General features: G+C 33.8%; 1 protein-coding gene across 3 annotated transcripts in view; it reads left to right on the top strand.

Moving 5' to 3' along the window:
• Men (NADP-dependent malic enzyme) overlaps positions 1 to 12,907 on the top strand; it is a 48,077-nt gene that overhangs the window by 7,992 nt on the left and 27,178 nt on the right. The window contains exons 1-2 of one of the 3 annotated variants that reach the window (XM_076120250.1): positions 4,572 to 4,728; positions 10,119 to 10,329. In XM_076120250.1, coding sequence (XP_075976365.1) covers positions 10,132 to 10,329 — 198 coding nt within the window. In that variant the 5' untranslated portion in view covers positions 4,572 to 4,728; positions 10,119 to 10,131. Of the gene's footprint in view, positions 1 to 4,571; positions 4,729 to 4,935; positions 5,223 to 10,118; positions 10,330 to 12,907 lie in introns of those variants that run through there. The other 2 variants (XM_076120248.1, XM_076120249.1) reach the window with 2 other exon arrangements.

The raw sequence follows: 12,907 nt of genomic DNA on the forward strand, positions 1-12,907 counted from the left end.
ATTATAATGTAAGAACTAACTTTGTAAACAAACCGTCTCTTTGAAGCGAAGTTTCACAACTATGAAATATAGGATTTATGCTCATCTTCCTTTAAAAAACATTCATCATTCAGAAGTTGTAATAATATATCCATTTTATATAGACTATAAAACTAGACTATAGAATTATTTATGTCCGCTTTGTTAATAACTACCTTTGTTCTGACGAGGTTTTTGATAGAACACCCACTCATACACCAATGACCAGACAGTTTTACATAATAACTTGTGTAGTTCCGTGTTAATACGTAGGTCTGTTTAAAAGATGAACTTTGGATCATATTTTATAGGTAGTTATAATTTTATAACCTTTGGACTTTGTCTAGTATTGAACATTGTTGGATAAGGATAAACAAACATTAAATCCTTAAAATAAAGCATGTAGAGAGCAAAGACTAACATTTTTGAAGCCAGGTTTTTCCGTTTCCATTCATCTATGTATAATAAGATATTATGTATAGTCACGCTGACAAATATAGGTCTTCCAAAAGTATCCTACTGTATTCCAACTATTCATCTGTCTATTATCTTTATAGCAATTAAAAGGTAGTAAGATGCACGGTGTCGTCACACAGTGTCGGTAGTACGCAAGAATTGTGACACCATGGCGTACAGCCATTACCGTTGTCGCTTCTTTATGAATTGCGACAAAAGATCCACCATTTTTGGTTACATCAAAACTTTGTCGTACTTGTGTTATTGCGTAGATGTTAACTGCCACTGTGGCGCGGTCGGTAGTGTATGTGACTGCTGTGCGAGAGGTCTCGGGTTCGAATCCTGAGTCGGGCCATAAAGTCTTTTCTGAGATTTTCTGATAAGAATTTCTTAGAGATTGCCCGGAGTTGGGAAGTTGAGGTCTTAGACCTCCGTGACTCGGAGAGCACGTAAAGCCGTCGGTCGTGCGCCTGATCTCTCACTGGTCGTGTCGGTTATCCGTCCCACCAGACTATGAGAGTGATGGAACAGAGAGTGTACCTGTGTATTGTGCAAATACTTGGACACTATAAACAAAGTCCTGCACCGATGGCCAGTTTCTATGAAACTGACCGCCGTAGCCGGATATCGGCTATGAGGATTATGATTATTGCGTAGATAATTTGTATTTTAGCTTTATGTAGCAGACAGGTAATTGTTATGTGAAGGAATCAAAATTATTACACCCTGTCTGTCTGTCTTAAAGTGTCTTATGATCATTACAATTACTTTTATTGTGTACAAGTTTGTCAATACTGACATGATTTGTTTAGATTTTATACTAATGTAGTCTCGGTTTTATAGCTTCTTATGCCATAAATATGTACTCTATATTTTAAAACTTAAAATAAAGTGTATACGAAACATTACTGATATACACCGATTCTTTGGTTTGTATTTAGTATTTTTCACTGCACAAATATGTATTTTGCACACCAGCTGTTAAGTAATCTTACATAAACATATACTGCCAAAATTTATCACAGCTGATGTTTTATGTCATAAATAAATATTAAATATACCTACGTTACACACCTGAGTATCGTTTGACTCTGTTATTAATTAGCAAGACTACTAGGTAATTGTACATTACAATGTGTTCGTTACTTTGCTATGCATATTATATCGAATGAGAGATGAAGTAATTTAGAGTTGAATTATTTTTCGACTTTCCCCATGAGACTGGCATAGTCGCCTCCAGTGACTGAAGCCTCGAAAAAAAGATTTAAAAAAAAGTCTATTCAGCCCACTTCTACCCACTGTTGAGATTAGACCTCCTTGCAGTTTAAGATCTGCGTATTAACACGATATGTTGGTATGTATATGCTTTATAAAAATACCGTATAATTACTTAATTAGATGCTATTACCGTATCAAAACAGTTCGAATACGAAAGTAAAACTTTTTGCACAATTCAAAGGTCCGTTGAAAATCTAATTATCATTTCATGAATTAATTACTTTAAACTTAAATAAGTAAATTATATTTCATAACTTTGTAAGAAGTTTTCTGGAGACGCTGATTAATTATATGTTTTTACATAATCTTAATCTTATTGAATGCTTACATCGTGATACTATGACTAATATAATAATACAATGCAAGTTACTATGACACTCTTAACTTCCGATTATAATAAGAATATTATTTGAAACGCAAATTGAATGAGCTAGATTTTGCAAGGCCTGTGTATATCAATAAATATGCGACCATTTCTTTAAATATAATAATAAACATTCGATTATAATCTGCTATTTTAAATAGCAAAAGAACTCCCCATTTCTGACAAGAATTTTGAGGGCAATTAATTGTAAATCAAAGAATATTTAATCCATCACAAAATTATAAAAAAAATCTAAAAATAAACAAATGTTATCAAAAGTCACACATGATCGTTGCACACAGCTTCCACCTGTTTCCTTATCAGTGACTTTTGGAGTTCAATGGCCATACGTTATCATTGCCAATAAAATGATTGAGCACGAATTTATACCACTCATTAACTCTCTGAGCCAGGTCGTAGTATTACTAGGAAATTTTTGGAGAAGTAGGTCAATATTTCAGCCTCTCGTACTAATTTTGGGCTGTAATCTGATTAGTACTATAATAATAGTATAATCAGTGTAAGGTTTTGATTACTTTTCAGTCACATACATGACTTTCTTTGGATTTACTCATGACCAGCAGTCAGACGGTAAAAGGTCAAATACAATTTACTTTATTCTTTGAGTCCGTGTTGTAGACATAAATTGACTACTTAACTTTAAAATTACACTAGAATACCTAATGTGGAAGCGCTAAGTTATAAAAATAAAACTATCGATCAATACTGCTTATTGCATTAATGTTTTGTTCAAGTCAATCTCAAGCATTATTTTTCTGTCTTCGTAACAATCAATCAATGAATTATTTTTACTGACTACGTCGAATTTTCTTTTTTTAAATGTAATTTTACATAAAAGTCCATTTATTGATAATTTAATTAGTTCAGGCGGCGTCAGACAGAGGTATATTTCCAACGAAGAAACATCTTCGATCGTGACTCAAAAGTGCTATATGCGGGAGCGACAATCGCCACCGCATTTTTGGCAAAAAAATCTTTGCACTACATTAAGTTAATATAGCGAAGTATTCGTGTAAATAAAAAGCAGCAGTTTTTTGTTAAAATTTTAAAAGGCCGTTTATATCCGGCTTTAAATTACAAACATTCTTAAGTTTCAAATATAATTGGGCGGTTAGTATCCAACTTTGAATTAGGTACCTACATTCCTACAAAACCCGCATTATCTCAATATCTTGCATTACAAAACTTTCCGTTATAAACGTCTAATTACATAAGAAAATCGATAGGTGTATCACGCTCTCCGACATGCGTCCTCATGCCCTCGACCTGATCTTGAGGCGTGCGCAGACGCACATGCGACTGTCATGCGACGCCATGACATATGCGCACGCATTCTCTCTCACACGATCTACCAATGACTTTGTAGCGATTATCTCTTGAACTTGTAGAAGCAGGTAGATTTATCCTTTGTAAGGGTCATGTATGTAGAGCATGAATCAAATGTGTTGACATTGATTGCACTAATGTAAGTTGTGTATAATGGCCGAAATATCGCAGATTTGAATAATTTGCGGGAAAATATCTTTGGTATGTGTAAAATCCACAAAGGTATCCTATTATTATGTGAAGTAAATAGTATATAAATGTAGTGCATCTTTATGTAGTTAAATCTATCATTACATTCTAGTTCCTAAAATAAAATATTCATTTGAAACGAAGAACGCGAAGAAACTTTGAAATTGAAAATGGGTTTTCTTCCGCCGTTATGAAATGGAATAAGTCTATTTAAAGAACCATGAGACCCGCCACATTGCCAGTAGTCTTGTGGAAAATGAACATTCTTATTTTATGTAGAAATAAAAAAATTAGAAAACTAATAAGAGAAAAATATAATTAATGATTGAATCGATTTAGAATTAAAACAACCGAAAATTGAGTCGATGTAACTTTTCTAATTCTAGTGCTAGATTTAAAAATAAAAATGCAAATAATATAATACAATAAAACATAATTATTAGGACAGTTTGTATCATGATTTTTTAATACTATTCTACTAAGTTTAGTAGGTACATACCTATCTGCTACCGGTTAGTTTCCGCTCGTATCGGTTAACCTATCGTAATTTCAGGTCATATCAATTATATCGATAAAGAATGATTCTTCTTTTTATACAATTATTTTTAAATAATTAGGTTCAATGTCGTTTTTTAAATCAGTTCATACGTGCAAAGCAGACAATGAAACGTCGATGCTTCTATACTTTTTTATTTGGAAGTTCAGATGCATCTTTAGTTCCTTACAATTACTTTCAACCGTATAATAGTAACTCAACGGTTGGACTTAGCCCTATAATTACTACAGTGTAGTTTAAAGCCGCGGTGTTATTTTTAAAAAACCGTTTTGCCCTATATTTACTGAAATCTCTTCTTATAAAATGTGTTTCCTATCTTCTTTACTCTTGGAAATACTACTCTAAGGTGATAGATTAATGCAGCTGGTCATAATCTTGTCAAAGATAAATATATACGGTTGGTATCTTGAAATCTTCACGTTATTTCTAATGTGACATCGAGCTGTATCGACGAATATAGTGCTGTGAGACGTCTGTAAAATACAGGCGAAAACATTCCACAGGAAACACGCTAAAACACGTAAGAACAAATTATACATTTACAATTTACCTTTTTGATAAAATGTTTCTTTAATACCTATTTATTAGTCATTTAAAATAAACTAAAACCGCGTGATCGGTTTCAGCTTATTTACATTAACAGCGCGTGATGACCGGAGATTCAGTTTCTACAGTATCTCTTAATTGATATCGATAACTTGATATGTTCACTGATCCTACCATCCAACCTTTAGTTGTCATTTAGAGTTCGTATGAGCTCCCTGGCAATCCGTCATCTTAAAAAAACATTAATCATAAAATGTATTTATTCGAAATTAATAAATATTAATAACACCGTACATAAATCAAATTAAAATTTGAACGTACCTTTTTGGAGAAATTGTCTGTGATATTTATTTTTAATTTGTTTTTTATTGTTTTAAAAATGGAATTCTTGTCACGTAAAGTCAAATCGCACAGTCAGTTAGACGCGCGTCAAGTGAATGGCTCTTCTGACACTGGGAAAACTAAACGGTAAGAATTCGTTATTTGTTAAAATAAACCTATTAAATCTCATGTCGGAGTCTATTTTTGTGAAATTGTGAATTTTGGCAACTGTATCTACAAGTTAAGCAAAGTTTTTAATCCTTTTCGTTATCGTAGAGCCAATTTTTTGTTATTTATTAACTTATAATATGTAAATTAAGTATACAATTGTGTATTAGTACTATTATGTATGAGAATAGAATATTCATTTTAAATTGAATTTTGACTGCTTTCTTGTCTGAACAGCACTTTTATTAATGGTTTAGGTTATATACAAGACAGCAAATTGTAATTATTTTATTTTTATTATTTTGTAGCAAGATTTTCCGAGATTTTGCGGAGTGCTTACAGCTGCACTAAAAGTCGGATTTATACATTGAACCGGTTAGCAAACTAACTATACGTTGTAAAGTAGACCATTGTTTATTAATAGTGTAAAATAGTTAAATAAGTAAAATCTAGCAGTAATTGTAATACAATAAACACTGTCTGAATAATACTGAAAAAACTATTATTTTTATTTCAAGTTTTGTTTAAAATCTAACACTAGTAAATCTAGCTTCGGCTATACCTCTGAAATAATAGTGAAAACCTATTTGTTTTCAGATAGTGTTTTCTTGCTCTAACAATGAGCTGTCCCTGTCACACGACCGAGACTCGTTGTCCCGCTGAACGTAGGTAGGCCGTAGACCTTCGTAGCTTCGTAGAGATTTAGGGTCACGTAGCACCCATTGTGGCGTAGACCGTTAAGGGCGCACGTAGAGCCCGCGTAAGTGTAAAGCACTGTATTTTCACAAAGTAATGTAGAAAAGTAATAGTTAGTCGTTATGGTCCATTACGCACTGTCGATAGTCAGCGAGGTTCTCTTGAAACGATTATTTTTATAGTTTAATAATTATAGGTTTCAGGCAGTCGTCCTGCTGTCTTGCCTGGACGACCGTACTACGTCAGTCAGAGAGACTAATTAATTGTCTATCTTCTATTGTCAGTGCGTATCAGTGATAGTTCAATACAATATATTATAGAAAACGAATTGCTCTATTAAGCTACATTTGTAACAAAAATTATTATTTTTGTTCAAAAGTTTAAAAATGCCTGAATCTACGTCCATCTTTTTTCACATGAAACATTCCAAATTTAAGTTTGCTTCCTTTTTTATTTTATTTTACTTAGAAATGATAGTACTATTTCTACTTTTATTATAAGATTTATGACGTCACTAAACTTGGGCCGTGAAATTTATCACCCTTGAAAGTTTTTCGACATAAAAAAGGCTGATGGAGCAATATTATGCCTGGGCCAATAATTTTGTATAGAATGAAAATATAAAGTACAAATAGGAAATGGGAATTAACGCGTAGTCGCATTTTACCTTAGAATGCCTAACGTATCGGTCTGCAACCACGGCCAGTGCGACCTGTGCCGAAACGTCAGGCATTTTAAGGTAAATTGCGAGTTCACGTTATTTCCCGTATTATATTATAGATTAAACAAAACTATTCGAATTTTTTAAAGGTGTATTACTAAAATTTTATCTAAAAAAATACCTTCAAAATGCGATTTTTTTCTCTCTAAACTTTTCACTATCAATATTATGATTGCAACTGACACGGTGTCATAATGGTCACTTTGTATGACATGTTATGACAACTAGCCTGATCTAACACCAGTGTTTATAAACAACAACATTACCGGGGGTTTTGGGGTCAAATGTGTCAAAACAAACTACACATGCACTACAGCTGGGAACACACAAAATACTTTACATATGATCTATATGGACGAGGCGAAAATATTATAAATTTAACATCAGTTTGTCAATTTTTAGGAGCTTCTATGAGCTAGATTTGAAACAAACGAATTTGTAAAGTATTGAGAGGAGAGCCAGAGGTTCATGCCTACTCTGAAATCGTTAACGTTAATATCTAATGCAAGACTAATTCATTAAAACTTTACTTTCCCTTAAACCCATCATTCACCTTAAGCCGAAATCCAAGATCCTTAACTGAATCTAAGGTAACATAAAAAGCATCAAAAGAAAATGATATAAGCTAGTTATCTAGCGCAGTGGTTTAGGTCGCCACGCCGAAACCATTCCGTCGGGAGGTCGTGGGTTCGATTACCATACGGAGCAATTAATTGTGCTTTGTGTCCGTTGGTTGTATGTTTGTAAATGTCCCCGCAACACAAGAGCAATTGTTAGTGCGGGTCTTTAAAAAAAAAACAAAAAAAAACTTTATGGCAAGAAATCGTGCAGTTTTCGTGTCGCTGAAACTTGCAATTTATTTATTGAAATTAGTGACTCATCGTTATACAACGTGTCCCAAAACTCAACGTCAAAACGAAAACCTGAGCTAGGCCGAGTTGTGTTGGCTCTCAAAAAATAATTTAAAAAAATCTATCTCGTGTAGTTTAAAAATGACAACCCTTTTTGTAAAATTGCCACCCTCTGATGAGTTTAGTCTACTGTGGCAACAAATGACTTCTTTTCTAGTTCTTTTTTTATGTGGAGTATTCTTAAGTAACGCTCCTACAAAATTCAATTCATTATTTGCACACAACTTCATTGGAATATCAGAAAATATCCCTTTTATGGCGAATTATGCCGTGAAAATAATTTCATCACTCAACTTTGACAGTCTGTCCTGAAAAATAATTGTACTACGCTTTTTCGGCATGTACCTTGAAAAGTTGGCGCATTTAATAGGCTTTCGAAAATGGTATAACACTTACTAAATTATTTCATAGGCGATGAGAAAATAAAAAAAATCTTAAGATAGTCGGTATTTAACGTATTATTAGTTCGTCATAAAACTTTCTCAAAATTATTCTAACGTCATCTAAGCGTTCTGTGATGATGTTGTCCTGGTAGATTTCGGATACGGCGGTCAGTTTCATTGAAACCAGCCAACAGTGCAGGTTTTTGTTTATAGTGGCCAAGTGTGTGCACAATACACAGGTACACTCTCATAGTCTGGTGGGACGGCTAAACCGTCACGACCAGAGAGAGGTCAGGTGCAGGACCGACGTCTTTACGTGCTCTCCGAGGCACGGAGGTCCCTTACTTAAACTTCCTACCTGCGGGCAATCTCTGAGTATTTTTTTAACAGAAAATCTCTAAAATTACATTTTGGCTCGACCCAGGATTCGAACCCGAGACCTTTAGGGCGGCAGTCGCATAAAGCGACGAAGAAATTTAAGAGTGGGGCGGATAGTGACGCTACATTCATGGTGTTAGTGACATTTATTGTATTTGGGATTGTTTAAATAAAGATCAATTATTATTAAAAATCTAATGATTATTTAAATGAACCTTTTCTTAATCGTCAATAATTAAACATTACTTCTCTTTAATGACACCTCAAAGAACGCCTAGATGACATTAGAATAATTTTGAGAATGTTTTATGACGAACTAATAATACGTTAAATATCGACTATCTTAAGATTTTTATTATTTTCTCATCGTCTGTGAAATAATTTAGTAAGTGTTATACCATTTTCGAAAGCTCATTAAATGCGCCAACTTTTCAAGGTACATGCCGAAAAAGCGTAGTACAATTATTTTTCAGGACAGACTGTCAAAGTTGAGTGATGAAATTATTTTCACGGCATAATTCGCCATAAAAGGGATATTTTCTGATATTCCAATGAAGTTGTGTGCAAATAATGAATTGAATTTTGTAGGAGCGTTACTTAAGAATACTCCACATAAAAAAAGAACTAGAAAAGAAGTCATTTGTAGCCACAGTAGACTAAACTCATCAGAGGGTGGCAATTTTACAAAAAGGGTTGTCATTTTTAAACTACACGAGATAGATTTTTTAAAATGATTTTTTGAGAGCTAACACAACTCGGCCTAGCTCAGGTTTTCGTTTTGACGTTGAGTTTTGGGACACGTTGTATAGCTATTACTTTTTTTAAATAGCTTCATATGCCACGTCATAATCTTTAAAATGGTGCAACTGATTTTTATGATGATACTTATTTTTTGTTTGTATTTAAATATTTGTAAGTAAATGTCTTCTTCTATGTATTTCGACTAGTTCGTTAAGTAATTATGTACTAATAATAATGTCCTATTTAAGTAATTCACTAATTATACTTCTTAATAACCCATTATCAGTGCATTTAATTATATGTGTATAAAATATCCAATTTGTTATGTTATTATAATATTATGTTAGATGCAATAAAGAAATAATGTGTAAACTAACCTATTAGAATGGTTAAATAGAAAAATATTAAACACTCTATATTTATTAAATTCCACCTAAAATGTAGGTATAAAGAAATACGTATTTCAAAATACTTCAGGATTTTTTCACTGTGATTTTGTATGGACCCCGACTGAATAACTTAATGGGTTTGCTCGAAACGCGAATAATATTCGATTTGCTTGTAAATTGAATGTCCGCAGCCACACTACTACTGGGACTAAAATTTATTTCCTAGCTGCAAGTTCTTTTTATAGTAGAAACGTTCAGGCAAAACCGCACACTCCACGTGTATTCGTTGAATAATGTCAGTGACCTTAATACTCAATGTACCTATCATTTGAATGTGGTTAGATATATCGATTTTACACACCTATAAGTGTATGTGTGTCAATGAACCGCAATATTATCAGTTTTTGAAATTTATCAAAATTGATAGGTAAATAAATTATCATACAAAATATTGAAGAAATATGCTGTCTATTCCTCATAGTAATGCAGTATTTCCTTATATCATACCACTACGCATAGACCCAATAGTTACCTAATAGTTAAAATATTCCCACGAGTTCGAGGTCAAAGCCCGCGCGCCATCTGTTATCGAGCGGATGCAACCGCACTGTGGTTCGTATCTATGTTATCGCTGAAAAATTTTCCCGCTTTCCCAGGAGCGAGTCCGCAATGAGTCCAGCGCCCCCCGCCCACCGAGACAAAAGTGGCGCTACGCTCGGCTCCGTCAAGCAGTCGCTAATAGCCAGCGAAGGGAAGTGTACGTACGACATGGAGCGCGACCGAATCGGAATGTGGGGCACCGGCGACGGACAGTCGCTCAGCACGCTGTCCGGCCTCGACCGGCTGCGCCACCCGGGACTCAACAAGGTACTGTTCCTCACTACACACGCTATACTTGCATAGTTTTGACAGATCGATGAGCGCGTATATTTCGGTTAGGTCATGGTTGGGACTTGTGGCGGAAGTATTCGCATTACGTCAAATCGTATGATCGCCGTGTGATCTGGGCCGGCTGTGTGGCCGGCTTCTGGTGTCGGTGTCTGGTGACTTCCACGTCCGGCCCTCGCTTACATTGTAATGCTAATGTTTGTTTTGAACTTTACACCCGGCGGCAAAGTTTGCGCCGAGTTGATTTCGATGCGAGTGTCAACAAACTTGAGCCCGGGAACTAAAACGTGATTGTTTTTGTAAACAATTCATTTGACAGCGGCGATTTTAATGAAAAATTACTCGTGATAGCTGTAAACTGGGAAAAACGTGAAGAGTATTGAAATTGACGCAATGTTTAGTAATAATAAGTGGATGTATTACAAATATGCCGATTCACTGTGACTACTAACGCATAGGCCGTTCTGTGTTTAAGTAAAACATCTGTATTTATATCTATATGTGTGCTCGAAACTTAATTATTTTTTGAGCCGTTGTTTTTACAGTTAATGAATTTTGTGTTACGCTCAGACAATTTACTTTTCACGACCTTCTTTAGAAGACCGATGGAGTTTTTTACAGCATAGTTAGACTTACGTCAAAATACAATTAACCGAACAGTGAGTGTGTAATTACTGCAACTATATTTTAAACAACCATTGTTGAATTAACGACAAATCAATCTATTTTAACAACATAGAGACTACTTATATTCTTTTCATCGGTCATTAGGATGGTCGTAAGAATATTTTTTAATGAAACTTATCGAACATGCTCGCAATTCCGTTAGTATAGGTACTGCAATGAGGAAATCTACTCAATTAATATTGATATTTCCGGTGTTCCGTACTAAGATTTGACCGCTTACCTTGATACAGATACCATATAAATGGTTCTAGTTATAATAGTGCCCATGACAAATGATTATTACATATATCTTGATTTCCTATTTACGTTTTATAAATGAATGAAAACGGATGAAGCTAAAGAAGTTTGCACGAAAAAGGCGTGATTTTATGTATGTTTGTATATTATGCCAATAGCATATTTTTCTGGTAAAATCCTAACCTTGACTTTTAAGGAAATATGCCATTAAATGACAGAGATGACGTATTTTATGTGTTTTGTAACACGTAGTTTCCAACACCGTTTGTCCTGCCTAGTCTGTTTATTAATATTTACTTTCCTGTTCTATGCACACGGTTGTCATGTTATTTATGATTTTCAGTAACTATGTAAATACATATCATCTTAAAATGCATGAGTAATGTAGGTATACCGTAAGAACTGTAAAATTTTTCGAAAGTCCAGGCATCGTAGCATAAAATTATGATATTATTATTTTTATGATACTTATGATCAAATTCTCAAACGTCACTCAATTTTAAGTGATACTCAAAGTTATATCTATGGCTACCACATAGTACTACTTATCGTCAAAGTAATAGTAAACAACTCGAAGAAGAACTTAAGAGTAACTTAAAATTGAGCATTGATTCAACGAATCCTCCATAATTATCTAAAATTTACGAACAAATTCTTGTATTTAACAATTTAAAGTTCATCCTCCATAGCGCGTAATGATGAGTAAAATCGATGTGAGCGCAGGGAGGCATTGTGCACATCCATTGAGCAGAGATGTGGCTCCCTAGACGTGGAGTATGCGGCAGAAGGGTCGCGGCCAGACTAGGGGTGACTGTACAAGCACGTGTATACGCATTGTGTAATTCGCTTACACATTATTTAGACGTAACTAAGCGAGACGAACAAGATTTTATATATCCGAGTACTTACCCCGGTTTCTGAGGTACATTTAGCGGTAGTTTATCTATTCAATAGCGTTAAAATTCATACAAAAAACGCTATTAAATAGATAAACTACCGCTCAATGTACTCAGAAACCAGGCATTAATCATTTTTACACACAATTAAGTTCATTTTAAATAACCCCGAATTTTACTAGTATTACAAATGAATGCGTTACTAATAGTGATATCTTATAACATAATTAGTAGTAGTTAATTCATTACTGTATCTCGGTAATTTGATAATTAATGAAAACTATTCTCTTCTCTAGATAAAGAATGAAAAAAGTAATGTTAAAGTTCCTTGTAATGCAATCTTATAACATAAAATATGAACGGAATAAAAATAATTAATGAGAGTATTGTTTCAGTTGATTATATTTTTTCCGTAATTTAAATCAACGTGAATAATCGTAAAATTGTCACATTATTGTTTCTCATTTACGTTTTCTCATAAATAAGGTTTTTAAACACTGAATTACCCATTCGATAGTGATTAATATTACACACATATTTTTAAGTTATAGGGCTTAAAACGTATGATATATTACGTATAAAATGTTATGTATCTTTTATCATAATAATCAATATGTCTGGTTTCTATAGTAACCTTGATATTGATTTTATATGTCTTGATAAAAGGCAGATTTACGTAGACTTCTTAACGGCACGAACAGACAGGAGACCCGATATCAAATCATCAAAGATTGAGA

The sequence above is a fragment of the Anticarsia gemmatalis genome, chromosome 11 (genome assembly GCF_050436995.1).
Source record: "Anticarsia gemmatalis isolate Benzon Research Colony breed Stoneville strain chromosome 11, ilAntGemm2 primary, whole genome shotgun sequence".
Taxonomy (NCBI): Eukaryota; Metazoa; Arthropoda; class Insecta; order Lepidoptera; family Erebidae; genus Anticarsia; species Anticarsia gemmatalis.